The sequence below is a fragment of the Aspergillus brasiliensis genome, assembly GCF_001889945.1.
Source record: "Aspergillus brasiliensis CBS 101740 unplaced genomic scaffold ASPBRscaffold_2, whole genome shotgun sequence".
In the NCBI taxonomy this organism is placed as follows: Eukaryota; Fungi; Ascomycota; class Eurotiomycetes; order Eurotiales; family Aspergillaceae; genus Aspergillus; species Aspergillus brasiliensis.
In genome coordinates this window covers 2,015,638-2,032,244 of record NW_027137443.1, presented here as the reverse complement: position 1 = coordinate 2,032,244, position 16,607 = coordinate 2,015,638, and the positions used below count along the sequence as shown (strand labels likewise).

At 50.0% G+C, this 16,607-nt stretch overlaps 6 protein-coding genes across 6 annotated transcripts; 1 reads left to right on the top strand and 5 right to left on the bottom strand.

Annotated features, from left to right (window-relative positions):
• Positions 1 to 391: 391 nt before the first annotated feature.
• Positions 392 to 2,781, bottom strand: ace2 (putative C2H2 transcription factor (Swi5); the record flags this gene model as incomplete). The annotated part of the gene is made up of 2 exons (XM_067616921.1): positions 392 to 2,049; positions 2,109 to 2,781. The coding sequence occupies 2 exons, from the start codon at positions 2,779 to 2,781 to the stop codon at positions 392 to 394; spliced, it is 2,331 nt and encodes a 776-aa protein (XP_067483367.1).
• Positions 2,782 to 4,533: 1,752 nt separating this feature from the next.
• Positions 4,534 to 5,159, top strand: ASPBRDRAFT_117870 (ubiquitin-ribosomal 40S subunit protein eS31 fusion protein; the record flags this gene model as incomplete). The annotated part of the gene is made up of 3 exons (XM_067617128.1): positions 4,534 to 4,627; positions 4,705 to 4,985; positions 5,070 to 5,159. The coding sequence occupies 3 exons, from the start codon at positions 4,534 to 4,536 to the stop codon at positions 5,157 to 5,159; spliced, it is 465 nt and encodes a 154-aa protein (XP_067483366.1).
• A 245-nt stretch (positions 5,160 to 5,404) lies between these two features.
• Positions 5,405 to 7,180, bottom strand: ASPBRDRAFT_51780 (glycoside hydrolase family 18 protein; the record flags this gene model as incomplete). Its single annotated transcript, XM_067626796.1, has 7 exons — positions 5,405 to 6,063; positions 6,137 to 6,197; positions 6,252 to 6,301; positions 6,373 to 6,402; positions 6,463 to 6,716; positions 6,799 to 6,899; positions 6,992 to 7,180. The coding sequence occupies 7 exons, from the start codon at positions 7,178 to 7,180 to the stop codon at positions 5,405 to 5,407; spliced, it is 1,344 nt and encodes a 447-aa protein (XP_067483365.1).
• Positions 7,181 to 10,173: 2,993 nt separating this feature from the next.
• ASPBRDRAFT_51779 (uncharacterized protein) lies at positions 10,174 to 10,843 on the bottom strand (the record flags this gene model as incomplete). The annotated part of the gene is made up of 3 exons (XM_067626795.1): positions 10,174 to 10,302; positions 10,367 to 10,764; positions 10,831 to 10,843. 3 exons carry the CDS (start codon positions 10,841 to 10,843, stop codon positions 10,174 to 10,176), a joined length of 540 nt encoding a protein of 179 aa, XP_067483364.1.
• Positions 10,844 to 12,972: 2,129 nt separating this feature from the next.
• prs2 (proteasome core particle subunit alpha 1) lies at positions 12,973 to 14,057 on the bottom strand (the record flags this gene model as incomplete). Its single annotated transcript, XM_067626794.1, has 5 exons — positions 12,973 to 13,359; positions 13,426 to 13,638; positions 13,696 to 13,790; positions 13,916 to 13,975; positions 14,051 to 14,057. The coding sequence occupies 5 exons, from the start codon at positions 14,055 to 14,057 to the stop codon at positions 12,973 to 12,975; spliced, it is 762 nt and encodes a 253-aa protein (XP_067483363.1).
• A 758-nt stretch (positions 14,058 to 14,815) lies between these two features.
• ASPBRDRAFT_38511 (WKF domain-containing protein) lies at positions 14,816 to 16,468 on the bottom strand. Its single transcript, XM_067623951.1, has one exon. The coding sequence runs from the start codon at positions 16,289 to 16,291 to the stop codon at positions 15,011 to 15,013; it is 1,281 nt and encodes a 426-aa protein (XP_067483362.1). The 5' UTR covers positions 16,292 to 16,468; the 3' UTR covers positions 14,816 to 15,010.
• Between the last annotated feature and the right edge of the window lie 139 nt (positions 16,469 to 16,607).

Below are 16,607 nucleotides of genomic sequence, written 5' to 3'. Positions count from 1 at the left end.
ATGCCCGAAAACAAGATTTCTTTTTGGAAACATTGTTGTTGTTGTTGTTATTGTCACACTTCATCATCAGTTTGCAGTGGATAAGATTGGTCGTTGAAATGGGTTTGGTCGTAGAAGTGAAATGAGGGAGATTGTACATGGTTCTTGTGTCGTAGTGAAAAAGTAAAAGGCATAAAAATCATTTCGCGTCTTATGTGCATGGGTTCCAAATCATTTGCGGTCCTAAATCGTTAAAAGTCTTGCACATTTGGCTGGTAAGCCTGGGTCGTTGCGTCGTCAGAGTTCGCCGGTCATTTGTTGTTTTTCGTTTTCCGTATCATCTCTTTCATGATCTCCGTCATGTCGTTAGGTAGGCTCTTGTTCCGTGACAATCATTTCTCTTCGTTTCTCTTTAGTCCATGAAGAATTCTTTAGTCATAACATCTGATGCCTGTTCATCCACTTGGAACTGGAAGAAGAAGTCATCGGCCATGACGGGGCCCGAAGAGAAGGGCGGCTTGCTGGGGAAAAGGTCTAAGCCACCCTCGTAGGAGGTCGCATTCGCATAGTCTGGGAACGGCGCCATGTCGGGATCAGCCAGGTCTCCGAATTCGGGCTTTCCAAAGGCAGAGGTCGAGTCCTGGCTGATAAAGATGTCGAGATCAGAGCCGTTGGATGATTCTGACAGGGTGGGAGCGGCGTGGGGTGAAGACAGAGAGTGGCTGGCAGAGCCGGAGGCATCCGTGTATGGGCATGTCTCCGGATCAGACAAATATGGCATGTTGGAGTCCGTGACGAGACCGTCGAGAGGCTGCTTTGATGGCGAGGAAGGGAGCATCTCATCTTCCGAGCTAGGGGTGATTGATCGGTCGGTCCGAGAAGGCGATGGCTTGATGCCCACGCTATAACCGGGAGATGCAGGAGGTGTAAACGTGAAGACCTCAGGTGGCAACGAGTAGTTGGGATTGTTGAACACCGGCATCTCTTCCACAGGGCTGGAGCCATGGAGACTCATGTTCTCGAACACTTCGGACGGAGGCGTGTTGCGTGAGGACTCGGATGTGGACGAGTCGAAAGATGACTTCTCTGCGATCCTCTGGCGCGTTCTCGATGCTTTGTCTTGCCGCTCGTCCATCTCTGGTCGGTGCTTCTTTGGACGACCCCGTTTGGTTGTCTTGCGCACAATGCCCTTGTAGCCGCCAATGCACATCCCCCGCTGCCGGTGCCGAGTCAAGGCGTCGTGTCTCGCAAAGACATTGCCACACAGGCACTCGTAGGGCTTGTCACCGGTATGAATCTTAGCATGACGCTTCAGGTCATGACCCCGAACAAAGCACTTGTTGCAGTGATCGCACTTGTACTGGCGGTCGCCCAGGTGAGTCTGCACATGTGACTTGATATTCTCCTTTCTGCCAAAGCGCCGCTCGCAGCCGGGGTGCAAGCATACCCATTTCCCGTCCTCCGGATCAGGCCCATGAATGTACGACGCAATCTCGTCAATGGTGACACCCGTTTCTTTGATTGATGCTTGAACGCGAGCGTCGAGATTCAGGTTATCAATAGATGCGACGCGCGGAGAAAGCTTCGGCTTGGCTGATGAGCTAGGTGTTGCGCTGGGCGTCTTCCTGTGGTGCGGGCGGTTGGGGGTGGCAGGATAAATAGGGACCTTTGGTGTCTTTGCACCGTCCTTGGGGCAAGGCATAGACGCTAGCTCGGGAGATGACATAAAGGACGACGATGCCGACGACGACGAGGCATACTGGCTTTGTGACAGACTTTCCGATTTAGGAACCTCAAAGCTAGAACCCTGCTCATAGTTAAAAGTATCAAAATTATCCACTTCAAATGATGCTGTGTTCGGGGGGGAGGACACATCAAACTTCGGCTGCGTGAAAGTAGTTCCAGCCACGCCTTGGAGAGACTTTGCTCGCTGCATGTACGACGACTGGGCTGATCCGGGCATCGCGCTACCCTGGTCTTTGGTGGATCCTGACTGGATGTCCCCACCGTACTGAGCTAGACCCACGGTATGCTTGAATGGTGTTGTTGCCGGTGTAATGGGGGCATACTCTATAAAACAGATTAGCGTGTTGCGCATATGAAAAGACTAGAAAGGACTATAAACGTACGTGTATTGCCGTGCTTAGGCGTATGCGGGTGCTGGGACGGAGTAGCATCCGACTGCACCGATAACTTCCTTACATCAGCTTGAGAGTGAAATGCTGCTGCGATATTGTTTGGTTGGTAAAGCTCCCAAGCTCCCGTGTCGAAGAATTGGGCTTCGATTCCAGACCCGCACTGAACCTTAGCGCTGTGCATCTGTTGCTGCTGCATCAGGTCAAAGGGCATGTTCATGTGCGGAATGTCCTTTGCGAAGGGCGCATTTAGATAGACCATGCTTGGTTGAGTGTTCTGGCCATTGTGACTTTGGAGATTTTGCACCTCTTCCGGGCTGAAACAGTCAGGGATGACGGGCATGGGGGCTGATTGCTGGGGAAACGACGGCTGCGCTATACACAGGTATCGTTGGTGTTGGCTGTCCCCGAGCATATTCGGATGGGGCTGCTGCGGTACTGTTGAGTTAGTAGTATGAGAGGTACCATCTTGCATGGATTGCGATCGCTGGACGCGCAAAGCTCTGTTGTCAAAACTCTGTCCCCGACGATGGGCATGATAACGATGCATCGCTTGCGCCGGAAGGCTGGGGGCTTTCACGGCATCAAGAGCGGACGGCGTCGAGATCTGCCGCCTGTGTTGTCGATGTCGCTCATGAAGGTTGCTGCTGTGCGCCGTGGACAGCATGATGGGCGAAAAGGGACTCTTTCTTCGAGTGCTTATCGCAAGGTGCTTGACCGACGGGTTGACAGACCTTGTTCTTTGGTCGGATCTGGAGGATTTAAATGCGTAAGCTTTCTGCACCGTGTTCCTGTGCAATATTCACATCCAGTGCTGAGTTACCAACCTCACGCAATACTAGCCACGCGGCTGGGCCGACAAGATGGTAATGAACCGCCCTGCACTGGTGTCAGTCGGTGATCTTCTCAATTAGAACACTCACGCTAGGTAAAAAGGTTAAAGAAAACGAAGAACAGAAAACAAAAGCAAGCGCAGCTGTTAAGGGATTAACGCAGCCTCTGCACTAGATCTATGCAAAGGAAGATTTCTTGCGACGTTCTATCTAAAATGCGCTGGGAAAGTCGCAGACAAGAAGATGCAATCGAAGCCTTATAAGAAGCTTCCCTGCGCGCGCAAATGTACTTCCTGCTTCTGACAAAGGTAGAAAGACGGGGAGGTAAAGAACCAAGGAAGTCTTTTAAGGTATTTAGAGGTGGGAACCAGGGAAAGGTGGATGGAGATGATGAAGCTATCCCGATCTATCGCCCACGGTTCAGATCAACAATGGCGTCGTTGGCCTAGCAACGCGGTCGGCTGAGGCGTCAGGGAAACCAGCGCCCCTTGGCATGGAGCCCGGCGATTTGGCCAGCGCAGTGGATCGCGCCCTGGTTCCAGCACGGAGCATTAGCAGCCCGCCGCAGCAACCAGTGGTCCGAACACAATTAAAGCTTACGATCCGGCAGGTTTAGTTTGCAACCTGCAAGGAGGATTGCTTCTCGCCCTGGTCTTCCTTCCCCTAGCGGTCCAGACACACCATCCTATCTCTCCCCCATTTATCGATCTATCCACATTTTGCCTCTTATAAATGACGGGAGGAGGCGACCTGTGGCCTGTGAGGGTTTGAAACATTATTTCACCCTTTCTCTGCAATAGCCTGTTTAATAATTGACGCCTATCCGCATGCTATTCAATCAATAATTAGCAACGAAGCGGACGGAGGGGACGGATGGGGGGCGGCAAATTGCTGACGATGACGAAGTTGACGTCGATGCTGAGAGGCTGGATTTACCACTTAGTCTAGTTTTGTTTTAGTCTCGGACGGGATAGATACTAACTAGATAGTTCTGCCTGGCTTGTCCGGATCGTCTACGGAATATATGCCTGGCGATGCAGGCACCAAAACTGACGTATCCAAGAAACCGTTAAAGTCAGCTACTACTCCGTACATCCCGTGACTTTCACATGACCGAGGACCCGGAGGGCTGATTATCCGAGTTGCCCACTCGCGCTACGCTCAATTCAGTAATATAGGCGCCACGTGACCGCACAACCGATTTTAACGAAGCCCACCAACGACCAAGGATATTTTCTCACCACGATCGCCGAAGGTTTAGGAAGACAAGTCTTGTCGAGGTGAGTTGATGACCCCTATACATTTACTATGTGACAAGGGGAAAGGAGTCAGTCAATATTATCTGCGACATCTTTCCATTTTCATTCCTTTTTCACATATATGCCACCAGAGAATATATCTCGTGCGCAACACTTTAGCGCGCAAGATACCAAAACTCCTGGGAAAGAAATATGTGAACAAGGAAACGAAGATGGACAGGCTGCGTCGCAGATAATATTGAACTTAACTTTATCCCTGCTCGCACTATAGCACCACAAGTAGAACGATGAACTAACTCACTTCTTCCAAATTAGACCTTCATCAAGATGCAGATCTTCGTCAAGACCCTTACGGGTAAGACTATCACCCTCGAGGTGGAGTCCTCGGACACCATTGACAATGTCAAGTCCAAGATCCAGGGTAAGCATACACACACACAGTCCCCAGGACTTTTTTTTTTCCACCATGAGGGCATGTTTTCTGATAAATTCATCCAGACAAGGAGGGTATCCCCCCGGACCAGCAGCGTCTGATCTTCGCTGGTAAGCAGCTCGAGGACGGCCGTACTCTTTCGGACTACAACATCCAGAAGGAGTCCACCCTCCACCTGGTGCTCCGCCTGCGTGGTGGTGGTAAGAAGCGCAAGAAGAAGGTCTACACCACCCCCAAGAAGATCAAGCACAAGCACAAGAAGACCAAGCTTGCCGTCCTCAAGTACTACAAGGTCGACGGTGATGGCAAGATCGAGCGTCTTCGCCGCGAGTGCCCCTCCCCCGAGGTATGTTTTGGCTCCTCTCTGCCTTTTTTTGGCTGAACCCTGCAGTTGGCACAGTTAGCTAACATTTTTTTTCTTCTCTTCTAGTGCGGTGCGGGTATCTTCATGGCCGCTATGCACAACCGCCAGTACTGCGGAAAGTGCCACCTCACCTACGTCTTCGACGAGTCCAAATAAATGGACTCTGCCGATCGTTCCGCCATGTCTTCTTTCCGGTAGCGCCTAGCAATGTCGGTCGTGAATGTGTGGTGGATGAGGTTGGGACGTGTGCGCTTTGATCGTCCCATAGTGACCAAGCAATGAGAAATGAAAAAAATTCGAAACCGCTCTCAAATTCAAGCTACCTAATCTGTAGACAAAAACACGTATAGATGAGACAAAACCTGCTCGACTAAACTGATAAACAAGGGTATCAATCGGTTCTAGCGAAATCCGTTCCTCAAGTTGTCGTACTTGCTCTCAGGGTAGGAGAGCACGTTCTGCGACTGGTCAAGGGCGGACACGCCTCCAGCCCCTTCCACAAAGGTTCCAATCAGACTGCCATCAGCTTTGTTGGCGGTCTTCCCTCCTTTGTCGCCGCTGGATTCCCACCACATGCCACCGCCGAGCTGAAGCTTTTTGATGTAATCCAGTTTCAACTCGCCCACGGCCACAGTGTCGTAGGAAATCATGGTGCGTGCCGTGGGATCATAGCTCCAGGATGCACCTATGTTGGCATCGACATGTTCAGTGGCTCCTGTTCTGGGTAGCGCTTTGTAGTCCCAGACACCTTGCTCCCAGCTTCCCTGTCCGACCCCTGAGTATGCGGTGCCGGGTCCATCGGTATTGGTAAAGGCACGCCCATACAGCGGCATTCCCAGGACAATCTTGGACGAGGGGACCCCACCTTTCTGAATGTAGTAATTCACTGCCTCGTTGGTCGAGAATGGCGTCGATGCAGGCTTGTCAGTGGAGGGATACAGGTTGGCTTGATGACCAGCAACAGTGTCCCAACTTCCGGCATAGTCGTAGGCCATCAAATTGTAAAAGTCCAGGTATGGCGTCATCTGAGACAGCTTGAGCTTGGTGTAATTGTCAGGACCTGCATAAGGTCAGCATTCACTGGGTCTTACTTGGTCTCGCCCTGGGTAAAACGGATATGATCATCCACTTACCAGCTGGACAAGCGATAGTGAGAAGGAACTTTCTGCTCGCACCAGCAGTTGCATCCAGAGTCTAGACAAGGTCAGTGCATCTGTGCACGCATTACAAACGAGATTAAAGGCCCACCTCACGGCACTTCTGAAGCAGAAGGACCATATTTTGCGCTTCTGTATCATCTGCAGGTGGTCGTCTTAGTATCCACAATCTCAATGGGTGTATTCAACTCCCCAACATCCCAGAAACTAACCTTTGGGGTACTCCCAATCGATATCGATGCCTGCAATCACCAGCATCAGCGAATCACGTTCCACGCATTATCACCAAACCTATCACATACCATCGAATCCAAGATCAGTGACCAATTTAGTTGCAGTTTCGGCAAACTTAGTGCGGCCAGCATCAGTGCTAGCCGCCTGAGCGAAATTGGGAGAGTAGGTCCATCCGCCAATGGAGAGCAAGACCTTCAACTTCCTATTTTGCTGCTTGAGCAAGAACAACTGCTTGACACAGCCATAGACATTGGTACCGACGTCATTCCAAGAGTCTGTGGGGTAGTGCTTCTCGATGTCCGACCAGGTGTCGGACAGATAACTGTGGCGAGAAGTCAGTGCGGCTGATCAGGTGGCAAAGGGGGTGATCAGACATCTGCTGCAGAAGAGTGGAGAATACTTACACTTCACCAGTGTCCGGGCGAACGTTAGCAAATGCGTATAGGACATGAGTCAGCTTGTCGGCCGGAAGGTCTTGAGGATTGTAGTTGCGGCCATAGATCGCCTAGCATTGGCATTAGAACTACTATACGAGTGGAACTGCACCCCGTGCCGAGTTTGGATACGGCAGCCAAGATTGAGGATAGGTATACTCACCCAATTGACGAAGTAGGCCACGGACTTCAAACCAGTAGACATGGCTGGGATGGTAGCGTTCGTGTCGGTTGTAGGTGCAGGATTGGGCTGGAGCGGAAGCACAGCTGCGTCATTCCAAAAGTACCGAGCAGAAAGGATAAGAACAAGGATGAGAAGTACGAGACAGTGGATCACTCGTGAAAAAGCCATGGTCATCAACAATCGAAAAGCACTTACCAGCATGCAAGAGGCTGGTAAGCAGAAACCGGGAAGAGTCAGTCGGAAGGAACGAACGCTGCAGGGGGTGGGATGATGATTGTACCTGCCTTAGGTCACGATTCCTGTATGTATGGTACTAACTATATAAATAACAGCAGTTCGGGCTTCTGATTGGGTCAGAGTCAAGCGCGGCGGTGCAACTGTGGCTGCAGGAGACAGGTGGTCTGCGCTTATGTGATCATCAAAATGTGGCTGACTGGGATTTCAGGAAGCTGATGAACATCTAACTACTCAGAAGTTAAGTGGATCAAGCTTCGAATTTATATCTCTATTCGGGTGGATAGAACACTGTCATGTCCGGCTTGTGAAGCCCTCTTGGAACACAACTTGTGCCGTCGGTGGCGTCGGTCATTTCTTGTCTGACCATGCCATGCTCTGGATTGTAAACATAGTCTTCCTGGCAGTATAGGCCTCCATGGCTACGGCACTATATCGTGTGCTTCCTTGATAGTTTACTTCTCGGGGAGGATAAGCGAGACTAGACCGGATGGAACAGGGCGGGGACGCTTAAAACTCCTCAAGTGATCTGTGCCTGGGCATCTGTCACGAGAACAAAGAGATCGGCTATCGGGGAGGGATCCTGGTTCGACAATCCAATCCCCAGACTTGCGTCGATCGTGCCCGGTGCATCTCAGTTCAGATGACATTTTGAAGGGCAAATTACAAGCGCATGATGTATCTCGGGGTAGTTCACATCTCCGAAGATATCATGGGAGCTGAGGTTACAACTTCCCGACGTCCGGCATGACCGTGGGTAACATCGCAGTAGCAGGAACTCTCTGGTCGACTGCTCTGTGATGAAGCATTGTCCAAAAGTAAAGGCCACGTAAGGAGCAATGAATGACTTCCTCCGATCAGACCGAGTAATTAAACTGCGAGGTGGTAGCGCGTGCATGATGCATCACGCTTGTTCTGGACTTTTGGAGACCACCACGATTACCGATCTCATCCTTGTCGAGATCAACGCATGGGGAGACAGGGGGGTAGCATGCAATCGTAGTGGTAGTGAGTAGTTCCTGTAACGAGCAAGGAAACAGTTTGAGGCGCGATCGAATGGGAGGGATAGCGGAAATGAAACTACAGCAATGAAAGTATTCCCGGTTGTAGTACCATGGATCCTGGCCGAACGTGACAGATGACACTAATTCTGCAACCTCGTGGCCTAAATTTGGGGACCCATCGACGACCGGAAGGGAGTCGAGGGACGTCAACTTCCAGTCACTACTAGTCACTGGTTAGATCAGAAACACCTTGTTAGTAGAGCCAGAGGATCCATCCGAGAAGGTGATCAGTGAGCGGGAGCAAGTCCGACGGGATCTCCGCCCTCACCAGTAGTGACTGGAAACCCTGATAGGAAACAGGTCCAGAAAAATGAAAAACGTGAGAACTGAGAAGCGACCGAGTGGATCAGTTTCCTGGACCTTCTCAGCTGAAACCTTTTGCCTCTATCGCATGGCCGGGGCACTGATTGGCGCGTGGGACTTTAAGCTACTGCAGGGCACGGTTGCACGGCCACAGTTTGATCCCACCAGCATTGCAATTGGGGAGAGATCTGCCAAATCAGAAATTGACCTGCGATGAAAAATTTTTTCCCAAACTGCAAAGGACAATGGACAGATCTAATGGAACCATCGTGCGTCTCCGTCAGAGGTCAGTCCCTCATCCTCATTCCCATCTCCATTTCACTTTCCGGGCGCATGCAGCAATGGATCCTCCCTGCCCCATCCAATTCAGCTGGGATGTCCTCGACCGGCTGCACCCAAAAGTTTAGCAGCGACCCAGCACGTCGGTAACTCCGGCGGCTGTCATTGGATGAATTGATGGAGAATACATCGTTTCGTGTCTGTCTGTCGCTTCGGCCAGAGCGTTTCGCCCCCTTCGACACGTTAATTCGACGCCAATGAGAAAAATTCTACACCAGCAATTCAGCTGGTAGGCCGTTTCCCGCATCACCCTAGCCATGTGGACAACTGGAACCCATCTATTCTATTCCGGGCAAACTGAACTCTGAAGGTTCTTCTCGTTTCAGAAATTCTGAATAATTATTCGAAAATTCTTCTTCCCCCCCCCTCCTTCTCCACAATAACCCGTCGGATCCACAGGGCGGGCTTACCGACTGCTTGACAGGAAACGACTGGCAAGCCACGCGCTATCCTCTTCACTGTCCGCGGTCGACATCACTGTGGCGGATGTCGCAGAAGTAGACCTTTGCCCATGTGGATGACCCTGATCGTACCAGTTCCCTCGGTTAGAAGGAATTCGTAACATGCCAAGGATTAACAAGTAGTACTATCATTGATAGATTGTTCGCTTCAGCTTTGCAGCGCGGAGAATTGATCCGTCAATAATGAGGAAACTGGCACTAATCTACCGCTAAGGCAGCGACATCCCTGCCTTGGGTTGCATATTGCATCGATAGTCCCAAAATAAACTGGTTGCTCGCACAGCTACCCCAAGGAGATTTAGGGGGATAATTACCAACCATTACACCGAAAGAAAAAAGAAAGAAAACAAAAATAGAGCTAATTGACCCTCACTGGGGATTTCCAATTAAATCGCATCTAGCGTAAGCCATAATTTAAGAGGGATATCATGACATGAAAGGAAACCAAACAAAGTAGTAGATCAACATGAAAGCCGAAAAAGAGCAAATTCAGAAAGTAGAAGAGAGAACCGAACACAGGAGGCGTATCATAGGGAATCATACTGCTTTTCTTTTCCAGGGAAAAAAGAGAACGATGGGCGACCTGCGCCCAAAATTGCGGATAACAAACCGCCCACATCAAGGGTATACCGAAATAACCAAGGAAATTGGTGCTGTAGGCCCGAAAACCATTTAGAACATCATACATCTATACACTGCAACGTATTTTCCTGCCAATAGGGTCAGGTGTATAGAATTGCACATCATCAGACCAGTAAATTCACGGGTGAGAACGGATCCAGGTGAGGATTACTGGCAGCGAAGGATCGTCGGCAAGCCAATGTCCTGCCCGCGTGTCCGCAGCCCGGAGATCAGCAACGACGTACTGGTCCGTTACTTGTGCCATTTCCTATTGTTGTATCCAGGGTCAGTCAATTGACTCAATAACCTCGACGCTTTAGGGTTTGGCTCACCTGTCGAAACGTGTTGCTCACAGTCTTGAGTTGAGCAGCGTGTTGAGGTCCAGGTTGTTGTCCTCGTAGGACGTTCTGGCGGTTGATAGCCCATCTTCTGGCGGCTGCCACGCGAAGGTAGATGCGATGAGCTTGAAACCGCCGGGCGCTGGCATCAAGGATGACTCTCTGCAACTCCGCCTTCTCCGTCTCCACGTTCGACTGGGCGGGTGTCATGCTGGGATTGTAGTTGGACGACATCAATGCCTGCGCAGCAGCCAGGCCTTCTCTGATGGTCTTGTAGCCCTCTTCGTTGGCTTCTGCACTCGGGATTTGGACATTCTGTTGGGAGATGTGCACAAGTAGAGTTCGGTAGTCGTTTATGATCTCGGCCACCCGCAGGGCACGTGCTTCGTTGACTACAACATGTCAATGCCATTGCCGACCCCAGGATGGTGGAGAGAAGAGAGGAAGTCGATACTTACGTCCGTCAGCCATTGCGATTTATGTAAACTTGAAGTTGCCTCCGAAAAGTGATTAAGGGTATGTGGAAAATGAAGAGTGCAATAAAGAAGGCACTAAAAGAACTATATCCCAGAGAGAATAAATAAAGTGTGCTAGAGCAACGGTCAAGTCAATTGACTAGAAGAGACAAGGCAACCTTGATGTTCCCGATGAGTCGAGCTCTGATTTCCTCTATGGTATAATTATCTGAAGGCCGAGGGTGGGATATCCTTTTAAGCTTAACGTTCAGCCATGGGTATTGTTGATGGCCATGGACCATCAGCCCGGCGATGGGGAACATGGTGAAAGAGGATCATCATCATGAGTAGTGGCTGGCTGCGTTTACGGACGCTGATGGAGAAAGGAGGACATCACAGCTAGGGACTGCAGCTGGATAATGACACCCATTGTGGATCAATAGTAGGAAACAGGCCCCATGAGAGCCATGTGTCCGAAAGGGCCTGGGATGTCCACCCACGGCGAATGGATCTAAGGCTGATATCTAAGCGCGACGCTAAGCAAGCAGCTGGCCCAGGTTAGGGGATCAATGCTTATGGGTCTGCATATGCATAAGGAAATGAAAGCGATACACAAAACTGGGTCACGGCAGCCGGTGATAGCAGTCTAAAGGCTCAAAACAGGGGTGAAATATTGGGAAAGAAAGAGAAAATCAAAGCTAGAAACGATGTTCAAGACCGCTCCACAAGCTGTGGGTGGAGAAGGTGGACGGGGTGATACATCGCCGCATGTGTCACAGGGGGACCACACCAGTGGGAAGCCGATAAAGCCACAATGAAAATTTTATTATCATTTATTTTGGAGTATATTATTTTTGACTTTCTGGTTTAGGGGCTGCTGCTTGCTGGATCTCGGTTCATCTTGCAGACGGAGTGGAGACGGGCAAGCATGAGCAGATGGAGTGATGGACCGTCAACCCATGGCATGATTACTTAGCCTAATCCTAGTAAAAAAGTAGCGGAACTCTACTGAAAAAAAAAAAAAAAAAGTAGTGGGAAGTGCGAGGTACTGCCAGCTGGGATGAGGGTCATCCACCCTCGGTAAACGCCACACCCTAGTAACTTCATAGTTCACATCAGCTGCAAGTTGGAACGGAGATATCGACGAGAAGGGAAATAATCGAGTGCAAGTGCAGGGAATTCCTCGCGAGGATTTTGGCTTCGACACTGACTCGGTTTAGGTTCAGGCACCGTTCGGTTCCACGGCGAACAGGCAAGGGCGAGTAGAGCAGAGGAAAGCAGCGAGGAACAGAAGCAAAAATGACAAAGATAGAACGGCGGCCAAGAAGACTGTGAAAGCCACAATGTCCAGCTCAGCCACAAAAGAGGCGAGTAAACCAGCTGAAAATGGAAAAGCAAACACGGCAGCCTCAGGCTTGAAGGTTAAGTTGCGTATCCACCATTGACTGGATTCTTACTACTCCATACTACTAGTTTCTGCCATCATCATCTTCATCATCCTCCATCCGAGCTGTTGTTCTCACCTTCCTTGTGTATCACATCACGACTACTTGCAGGATACGAACAGTATCTCCGTCCCGACCTCCTCGGTGGCAAGTTTCATCATGTTCCGTTCCTCCAATGAGCACGGTCAACGTTGCTTCAGTGCAAAAAGCTAGTCCAGGGATTGATTTCCCATTGAGTACTAAAGCTTGCAGGTAGTACACTCAATACTTCATAGCAGTAGACGTCTGACAGTGCTCTGCATCGATGATTCCGGTTCCACCATTCCTTTCTTTAGTAACAAGTGCTGCAGCATGGAACGTGCAGATAAGCAACTTCTCTCTCTAAGCCTGTCAGGTCGCAAAGACCATACTTTATCACATCGTGCGGTCTATCCCCATATTTGCCACCAATCCGGAGGAACAGGTGTCGGGTCTTTCCGATACATGAGCCCCCGGCCACAGTAGCTGCAAGGGGGGCGCTCCCAGGTTTTGGATGTCAAGTACAACAGCGGTGCAAAAAGCAAGTCATCCGACCAGGATGGAGAATAGAGTTTCATCAGACAAGCCAGCTCAGGGCATCAGAGAAAATTAATGATGTTCATCGATCGTTTGCGTCTACCAACATGGATGCTCCCAGTAAAAAAACAATGTGAAAATCAGCTCAGTCCTTCTCGCTGATGGCCTGCAGTCGTTCGTCGATCTCGTCCTCCGTCAGAGTCCGGAAACCAATGTCTGTCCCTTCCTGGCCATCTGCTCGCGGCCCTCCCACGATTCCAATCTCCAATTCGTGTTTCTTGAAATCAACACTCAGCACGTTGCTCAAAGCCGTGATTCCCAGCTCCACCACTTCCTCCCAGCTGCCGTCGGCGTACTCCTTGTTTTTCAGCTTCTTCTCCAAGTAAGTGATCGCCTCCTGCTGCTTCGGACCAGATGCAGTCGCCTTATATCCGATATAGTATCCAGCAGGATCGACCTTGTAAAGCTGGGGACCCTTCTCCGAATCAACAGATACTAGGGTCGTGGCAACTCCGAGGGGACGCATGTAAGCCTAGAGGGGTGAACGTGATCCATCAGCCAATGTCTCGGGCTAGCTTTATGAGCAGGTGACACATACCCTTTGCGTGTAGACCTGATTGATATTTCCAAGTCGCTTTGCGAGGACATCACAGGGCATCTCGTAGCCATACTTGTATCGGAATTCAGCCGCCTCACCACGAGCACGGTCAACACTGGCTCTCGCATCGGCGATAGAGCCGGTCATTACACAGCCCACTGACGGCGAAATTCTGAAAATGTACGAAACGGAGGATGGGTCGATCAATTTGTCCTGGTATGGTTATCAGACGATGACCAATAGGCCGTCTCGGGCGGGGGACAAGCTTACAGCAACTTTCTTTTGGGACAGAACCACAGCGCAGTTCTTTCCCCTCACACCTAGCGAGGTGATGTTGGCAGAGGTGATGGCCTTGAAGGCATATTCTAAGCGCCGAGGGCATTGATGGTAAGTAGGTGGCCTTGATGATCTAACGTGGTCCGTGACCGGGGTACTTCGAGGGTCGTCGGGAAGAGAGGCGGTGATAAAGAGTCGAGGGAGGGCCACTTACCAACTTGGTACAGACGACCCGAGTCTGAGAAAATGGTAATGTGTCTGTCATATGCACTTCCTGCTCGCGGAGATTGTCAGTCTATCGATGAAGTCATGGAAGCCGGTTCAGTCAAGAGAGTCCGGGGAATCTCACCAGACATGATTGCAGTGGTATATCAGAATCGACTCGAAGATATAATGGAAATTAATTAGACTTATAGCAAGATGAGAATGAATCGAGATGGGGGAATGGAGGATCGAGGACGAGGGAGGAGGGACGTTAGCAGAGGACGCGTGCCAGAGGGTGCCTGGCCGGAGCTCTAGCTTTGGGTCTCCGTTTGAGTAAGCTCCAGCGGTCACCGCCTTCACGGCATCATCGATTGTGCCGCTCATCTATCAATCATCTCTATCGATGCAGCTATGAAGCTCTGCTTCATTGAGCGATGCGATGGTATGGTAAGAAGAACTTATTTACTTTTTGATTTTCTCTTGAAATGATTGGGTTTTTCGAGTCTCTTCTGGGTCAGTATCTTACTATAATTTCTACGATAACCTCAGGTCACTACTAAGTATATATTACAAAGTGGTTTGAGCAAGCGATCTAGTACTAGTATATATAGTAGTAGTATCATTTTCAACTGTAGTCAAGTTCTGTAAACTACTAGTATCAACTACTAGTTACTTTTATATACCCTCCTCACACACCTCAATCCCAAATGAAGGGAATACCACAGGGTTTAGATGGAGGGAATAGATGATTTGCCTTAGTCACCATGCGTTATAGTTATGACTACAGGGGGGATGGAGTTTAACAACAAAGGCATTGGAGAGCACTATATGGAGTAATATCATAGCGTGATATTCACAGCAGACCTGGCCTACCTGTCTCTCTCTACTAGGCAACTTATTGTAGCAACAACAGGCAAGCAACTACCAGAGTTGTGATTGACCAAGCTATAGTGATCTCTATGACTGGACATGAGGGTCTATAAATCTTCTATAAACATAACATCCCTCCTAATTTGGGACGTAACAATCAAACCGAAGGTCATTGGAAGGGCGTGTTACTTTTGAGAAAGCACGAGCACCTGACAATTCAAGAGTGGCATAACAGCTAGTCACTCGAACTTGAGCTATCCGAGTCGCTGTCGCTATCACTGCTGCTGCTGCTGCTGCTGCTGCTGCTGTCACTGTCACTGCTGTCTTTAGAAGACGAGGCTTTGGCGGTTGTAGGCTTAGCCTTGGTCTTCTTCTCATCGTCACTGTCGCTGTCGCTATCAGAATCGCTAGAACTCTCGCTCTCACTGCTGCTGGAGATCTCCACGATAGCAGTACGGTTCTTCTTCTTCTTCTTGCCGGGTTGGTTTTGCGCCGCCTTCTTCCCTTTCTGCCCAACAGGCTTCGGCTTGTGATAATTGAACAGCGTACCGTTGACAGCAAACAAAATGAGCTCAGCCCGTGCCCTGTTCTCGTACTTCTTTAGCGTCTCAGCATTGAGCTGCCCAGTAACATCCTGGCAATCGATATCTTCCTGGCCCGCAGCCAAGCGTGTCCGGAAAACACCAACAGCCTTGTCGTAACTAGCCTTATCCGTCGCCGCAGAGCCCTCGTTTGCCTCCTCACCCTCCTTCGACTCCTCCGTCTCCGCAGGAGCACTCGGTTGATCCTCCTCAGCATCGATCTCCGCCTTGATGACCTCCTCGGCTATCTGTCGCAACCGCAACTTCGCACCTTCGCTCTTCAACCCCTGTAGATAGGCAAGCAAAGCCGCATTGTACAGCGTTGGGACCTGCTCCAGCGACAAAACATGTTTAAAAAGATGCGTCTCGCGATTCTTTTGGAACTTCCACGCCGACCGATGCTTGTGGTACAGACTCAGGTAGGAAAGGATAGGCGTTTCGTGGATTCTCGGTGTCGTGGAGGTGGATGAAGCATCATTCGAACCGTCTTGCTTCTTGTTCTTCTTCTTCTTTTCCTTTTTCTTTTTCTTTCCCTCGCCTTCATCATCAGCCTTGTCACCGTCACCCTCAGCATCAGCATCAACCTTCATTTGATCCTGCTCCTGCTCCTGCTCCTGTTCCTCCTCCTGATCCTCCGCATCACCATCCAATTTCTTCGCATCAGCCGAGAACGACACCCTCTTCTTCTTCTTTTTCTTCTTCTCAGCATCATCTTCCTTCACCTCCTTACCCTCATCATCATCATCATCCTCAAGCCGTCTCTTCTTGCTCTTCTTGCGATCCTGCTGCTTCTTGTCCACATCTCCCCTTTTCGTACCCGTCTCCTCCACCGTATCCTTAGCATTCTTGAGTTTTAGACCCATCTTCTTCCAAGCCGGGATGTGTTGTTGTTGTTGCTTTTGCTGTTGTGGAGATTCTTGGGGGTTGCTCGACATTGAGCAATGCGACGGTAACGGATAAGAATCGTTCGAATTTGCGGAGCGGCGGTGGACGAATGTGAACAAATTTTTGATAGTGTGAGTCGCGTTGTCCCAGATATCCTAATTTTAGGATTATTAAGGAGAAAATGGAGAGGTGATGGGGAATAAGAAGAATGAACGTATGGGTTGTTTCTTGATCGTCCGCAGACAGAAAGTTTTGGGGAAATTTTCCACGTGAGGTGCGGAGATAAAGAAATCTGAAGTGGACTGCTAGTTAGCTTATCTCCGCTCTATTTATCTACTACATGTCATAGTCAAATTCAGCTCTATA

Bases quoted from the DNA above. Each gene is read 5' to 3' on its own strand.
- ASPBRDRAFT_38511 (XM_067623951.1), bottom strand. From the start codon at position 16,291: ATGTCGAGCAACCCCCAAGAATCTCCACAACAGCAAAAGCAACAACAA.